The 6,245-nt window shown below is 34.4% G+C and overlaps 2 protein-coding genes across 4 annotated transcripts in view; both read right to left on the bottom strand.

The window, feature by feature from the left end:
* Nucleotides 1-122: 122 nt before the first annotated feature.
* On the bottom strand, nucleotides 123-2,173 carry LOC127957398 (dolichol phosphate-mannose biosynthesis regulatory protein). The gene is made up of 4 exons (XM_052555921.1): nucleotides 2,073-2,173; nucleotides 1,457-1,546; nucleotides 1,187-1,289; nucleotides 123-770 (listed from the first exon to the last, which is right to left on the bottom strand). Exons 1-4 carry the CDS (start codon nucleotides 2,073-2,075, stop codon nucleotides 715-717), a joined length of 252 nt encoding a protein of 83 aa, XP_052411881.1. The 5' UTR covers nucleotides 2,076-2,173; the 3' UTR covers nucleotides 123-714.
* Nucleotides 2,174-2,560: 387 nt separating this feature from the next.
* Nucleotides 2,561-6,245, bottom strand: part of LOC127957380 (protein FAM102A) — a 30,061-nt gene continuing 26,376 nt past the window's right edge. For all 3 annotated transcript variants that reach the window (XM_052555902.1, XM_052555900.1, XM_052555901.1), the window contains exons 11-13: nucleotides 6,080-6,201; nucleotides 5,834-5,903; nucleotides 2,561-5,382 (exon numbers count right to left, since the gene is read on the bottom strand). In XM_052555902.1, coding sequence (XP_052411862.1) covers nucleotides 5,337-5,382; nucleotides 5,834-5,903; nucleotides 6,080-6,201 — 238 coding nt within the window. In that variant the 3' untranslated portion in view covers nucleotides 2,561-5,336. The remainder of the gene's footprint in view (nucleotides 5,383-5,833; nucleotides 5,904-6,079; nucleotides 6,202-6,245) is intronic.

The following is a 6,245-nucleotide window of genomic DNA, read 5'->3' as shown; positions in this document are numbered from 1 at the left end:
ATCCGCTCTATGTAAAATCACGCAGATGATGGAATTTACATATATATCGTGCACCCCTAATTTAAATAAATAGATAGATAGATATGCTTTACATATAAAATACGAGAGAAACCAACACAACATTCTATAAAGTTACGCATATTTCTATTCATTTTAATGTGGGATTATTTATATTACAAACAGTTGTCTCTCTCATTCTTTATGGATTGTTGTCCTGAATTATTCTGCTGCTAGAATCAAGCACTCCAGTTTATAAATACATCTATTTACAACATAAAAGAACAGCTGAATCTCCTCAACTTAAACCATAACTAAACAAAGAGTGAAATCCCATATTCCATTTCAATGTCTTCCAGATAAACAATTTACATAAATCTACCCCATCTCTTAGGTGCCTTAATTAGCTTTCATCTCCCTGACTATGGAAAGAATTCTCCAAAGCTAAACATGTGACAGGTATTGTGGTCTTCAGTCAAGGTTGTGGCCATTGGGTGCACAAAGGTCAAACAGACTACTACGCAGCTACATGTTCAGTACTGCTTTGGCTATTAATGAAATCTATTATTATTATTTTTTTAAGAACCACCTTAACATGTCTAATAATTGGAATTCAGAAGAGCAGCTTTGGAGTTGATCTTCACGCGGCTGTGTCCATGAGTGAAATCAACACAGTTCGTTCCTGTGACAAGATGAATCACAACAGCCTGCAGGGTCTTAATCCACTTTCTTAGGTTTTCGATTCTTCCATGTTACCACCCCTATGAAGGTGCCTGAAAAAAAAAAAACAATGAGGGTAAATGTATTCACTATAGTAGACATAAAAAATAACTGAATTCAAATTTCTTTTTCTTAAGTGTAAAAAATAAGACTGGCTTGTTGTGATTTACATTTACATTAATGCATTTATCAGATGCTTTTATCCAAAAAGGAAAAAAAGCAATTTGTCAAAAAGCCATATTATTTACAATATACAATGCAGGTTTACAACTAGATTAGGAAGCAAGTTAGAAAACAGGATCAATGCACAGAAGAAAAATAAGTGCTTTTTGTGTAAAAGTGCATTGATTTTTGGGTATGAGGCGGTTAAATGTTGCAGAATAGGTGTGTCTTTTGTTACTTCTTGAAAGATGTGACTGTCACAGCTGTTTGGAAGGGGTTTGGATATAATTGCCTGCTTAAAGCTTACCAACAAAAAGTAAGAGGATTAATGCTGCAACTCCAGGAAGTATGACTGAATATTCTCGTGGAAGAAAATAGCTGTGGATCACATGGTCACTGTCTACAAAAGGCTGGAACAAGGGGCAGAAAAGTCTGCATCAGTGTTGATCACTTCAATATTTTTTTTCAGTAGCATATGAAACAAAGCATGTTATGGGCATCATATCAATTTGGGAAACTGCTAAACTTAATAATCTCATTTAAATAAAGTTTAAGCATAAAGCACACACATACTCACCAAGACTATGACCCAAATGGTGTAATACATAAACAGCAACAGACTAAAACCAACAAGTCCAAAACCAACAGCTTGATCTGCTCCTGTTGCCTGGAAATAAATTGTTTATAGAGCTTAAATATAAGCCTAAATAAAAGTGCAAATTATATTTTATATAACTCCTTTAAAATAAAACGCAAACATGTAATGATAAACAATATACATAAACATAAAATAAACATTTAATTTTTGAAGAATTATTAATATGTTGTCTTTTATTGACTGAAAAAACGAATGTGTTTTTAAGGCAAGTTTAAAGATACACACTTATGGTGTGTTTATGTCTGGATCTCTGCGACAGGTCAAATCATTCATTATTTGTCATTAAGCAATGAACAAAGACGTACTTCTGAACAAATACATTTTAATACATTTGAACTATTCTTTTATTAGTGAATTATTCTCTGTCGCCTAAATACGGACCACGGTGTGAAACTCGTGTGTTGCTTATGAAACATATTAACTGGAAAGTTAATAACCAGGAACAACGTGTCGACCAACTTAATTTGAATACATATACAAGCAAACGACAAAAAATAAATAAAAAACATAACACCTCCACGTCAGATCATCTTACCATTATAAACGTGTCACTCACTTCCGCATGAAACCAAAATGTCCTGATTGTGAACTGTACTTCCGACGAACAACGGAAGTCGTGCTGGGAATTGTAGTTTTTTTTTTAATCTTTCAAAAATGTCCTGCACACGAGGGCGCTCAAAGACAGATAATTACTGGTAAGAATCCGCGCTAAATGCACATCTCCCGTAACTTAACCTGTTTTTTATACGATCTATGGTATTAACATGTTATGATCTTTTTGTATCAGAGATTGTGAATCGGGTGAGTTAGCCGTTATGACTGAGTATATATTCTACTATCATCTGGTATCTTGTTTAATTTAATGTATAGCATCAACACCATGTCAGCAAGTTAAACTATCAAAGGAACTAAGTTTAGTTAAAGGAACCAAGACTAAACAAAATGATACAGTTTGTAGACCTATTATATTTAGTTTCAGCTTTATTACTACAGCTTGATGTTAAATAAATCACACAACAAAGATTTAATTACCCAACATTATCTTTATTTCCCCCAAATAATACATACAGATAACCTCACCTGACAGTTACATTAAAGAAAGAAACATTCACATTTGAGTGTAGAAATATAGTTCCAGTCCATCATTAGAAAGTATCCTCTCCATGCATGAAACCAAACAAGTCCAAGAAAACTTTGGAGCAACACCACATTGCTTATATATAAATATCTGTCACAATCAGAAAAATAAATTCATTTCCATAGTACTTTAGTGGTAAATTCATTTTTAAAGAAATCTCCAGAATATATTTCACTTTATGAATGTTGCTGTCACTAATATGGATGTTATCATGGAAAGCTTTCTGTAAGTGCATATAGCTTTCATCCTTTACAACACAGTACAGGAGATTCTGGAGAATGTGTGAGTGACATTAGTTAGTCCTTGGTATTTAAGTGCTGTTAAAGTGAACTTTACATATATATCATCCGCAGTTTCAGTATCCTGGAGCCTGTGCCACTCAATGCTGTTTGAACCTTAGATTTATATATTTAAAACAATATTTATTTTATATATAAATAAATGAAAGTGCACGCATTAATTAAACAACATTATTTTTAAAGAGAACAAAAGCTCCAGATTACTGAAATATGCAAAAACTGTAAATGACATCATCCCTCTTGCTTCCAACTTTTGCATATAGATCCCAGTCTGCTATATTTATATATATATATACTCTTCTGCATTAGAAAGATCACAGATTACAGTCAATTATCACTAACAACATTACAAAAGTGTTTGTAAGACACCGAGAGAAAGAGCAAAAACCACAGATGGTCATTATATCAACACAAATGTTAGACTTAAAATTATTTGACATCAAGGTTGAGGGGAAAATCCCCCTGAAAGAGACTCCAGTGAACCAGCCTGCTGGCTCGAAAATAAAGATGACAGGATAGAGTTCATTTTTCTTAGTTGCTATTAGCTTTTTTTGTGTAAGAGTAGAAAGCTACGAAGAGTAAACAATGAAAACAATTAAATAGGATTTTCAGTGTCTTTAGAGAATCCCCTTATACTAGCTAAGCAGAAACATCCAGAACACGCTTTATCAGGCCACAAAACTGTCATACTGTATATTTTGCCCTTTAAAAGTTAGTGTTACTTTAAATTTCCAGGAGTACTAATCCTGCAGAGAAGCAGCTGGATCAAGCCACTGACTCATTTTTTTTTTTAAGTGGAATTAATAACAAGAATGTTAATTAATATGAATGTGAATGTAACGAACTCTCTAGTATACTAGTGAACAGTGATTCTGTTTAAACGTGTAATTTTAAGCCACTGGACAGGTGAAATGTTTCAGGGCTCAATTCCCTGAAAGAACCCATTAAAATGGGCTTTTACAAAAGAAAACCACATTGCACTTTTCTCACAACTGACAAAAATTTAACAAAATGTCAGTCTTTAATGTGGTGAATGCTCTCAGATCAACTGAGAAAGATTCATCTCCATGACAAAGATCATGAATAGCTAATAAGATGACAAACAAGCAGTACATGACAGAGAAACACAGAAAACTAGGCCTTTCGTTCTCTCTATTTCACTGTCAAGTCTATTGTACACTGTTTCCTATTGCACACCAGGTGCTGGTCAGAAACACAGAGGCGGTCGCCAAGGACAGATGTGTGACTATGAGTCACGGTCTCTGATCTAGCCCTACAAACAATGCAATTATTCAGTGGGATCTTACAAAAAGAATTCTCCGAATCATTTGCTCTTACGTTATATTTGAACTGCACAATGCAGGATCTCACTGGATATGATCATTTTGATACTCCCACAAATGATCATTTTGAGAATCCCACAAATGACTTGGCTGTGCTGTTGTGTTGTGTGCACCCACGGCAGAGCTGTCAAGAGCTAAAACCCACGGTCACACAAATACTCAAAGCTGAAACCAGCAGCAAAGTCAAGGATTAGAATAGTGAAATAAACTGAAATACTGACAGACAGAGTTAGAAATACACTGGGAATCTTCCTCAGGAAGAGAAAGAGAAAGAGAAAGAGAAAGAGATAGAGAAAGAGAAAGAGGGGGCAGCACAGTATATTTATTTATTTCATCTTCACCAGTCCTGCTGGAATGTATGATACTGAGTGTGTGAGTGTGATACTGAAAGTGGCTATGTTGGGGAATAGCTTAACTGTTTTCTTTGCCTCTAACACACATGTATGACCAGCCATACATGATTTTCTGTATATTAATCCATGTTTATCACAGGCAAATGGGCTTGTTATCGACTAAACTGCATTATTAGAATGTATGCAAGGGCTGTGGATTTCAATGCTTTATTTAACGGGTGTGAAATGCATCACAAAAAATGTGTGAAATGCAAATCATCCCAGTTTAAAACATGAAATAATATGTGAAATGCTACTTACATTTTAATATAATATTAAACAAAATGTTATTTCTAAAACCTTTTGGACTGCCCTCATATTTCACAGTGTTAGACTGAAGCTCCCATCATGCCTCATTTCGTAAGGCATTTCAAGTAGTTTGTAATCTGCTGTAAATATTTACGATTAATTCATTCTCACACATAGAACAATGAACGTACCCACCACTGCATGATTATGGTGTTATGGTTGTAATAGGCGAGTAATACGTCAGACCCATAAGAGGAGCAAGGTGTGAAGTCAGGTTCCCACTCTGACATACAGTCCGTCTTGCGCTCGCCATCATTTAAAAAGAATAAAGAAAAGGCAGTGACTGTGTGTGAGAGTATGTACTGCAGCCTCAGAGATCTAATGGCTCTCAATCACCACCGGTTCAAAAACACCCGCAGACACCCTGCCAAAGAATAAAAGAACCATATCACACATGATATTACAAGAGTCAAATAGTCAAAAATACACTACTAAAAATTCAGCTTTAAATTGACATTTAAACCATGTTAAATTGAAAACAGGTTTTTAAATTGCAAGAGATTTCATAATATATACTTTCTACTGTATTTCTGAAAAAATAAATTCAGCCTTGGTGAAACTGATTCATTTAAAATATGTTTTTAAAAAAACACACACACAAAAAAAAAAAAAAAAAAAATAAATCATACAAACACCAAACTTTTTAACGATAGCATAAATGCACTGTAAAAACTAGTTAACTAGCAATTTAACTGAGTGAAAGTAGCTTCTAAACCATTTTTTTTATGTAATAAACAAAATAATTAAATTCATACGTTGTACATTGATAACCAGGACACAAAATTAAAAGACATTAAAAAAAAGAGCACGTTTACCTGTTGACAAGCTGTATGCCACTTAACGCTGTGGTGCCATCCCTACTGATGAACAGAGTTAAATTGCTGTCTGTGAAGTGATAAAATGATCAGCTTTAGTGATGTGAAGGCTTCACAAGTGGGTAAACCCCTCATATATGTATTAGTAATCAAAGTGTTGAAATAAAATAAGCTTAAGAGGAACTAAATGGTGCTAAATAGTTAAAACTACTACTAAGACAGCTACCAAATTCTTTCTACACACACCTTCATTGTTGCTGACATCCGCAAAGTTCTGACTCTGCACAATCTTCTCCACAATGTCATCTGCATCAATGCGTGTGTCGTCCACCCATGTAGGATGGTTCTCAACAGTGTCCTTCTTTCTCCTGCATAGATACATAGATACTTAACTACATGCCATTTTTGCTTG

Source organism: Carassius gibelio, chromosome B5 (assembly GCF_023724105.1).
Source record: "Carassius gibelio isolate Cgi1373 ecotype wild population from Czech Republic chromosome B5, carGib1.2-hapl.c, whole genome shotgun sequence".
Classification (NCBI taxonomy): domain Eukaryota; kingdom Metazoa; phylum Chordata; class Actinopteri; order Cypriniformes; family Cyprinidae; genus Carassius; species Carassius gibelio.
Note: the sequence above shows the minus strand (reverse complement) of the source record. Positions and strands in the feature narration are given on the sequence as shown.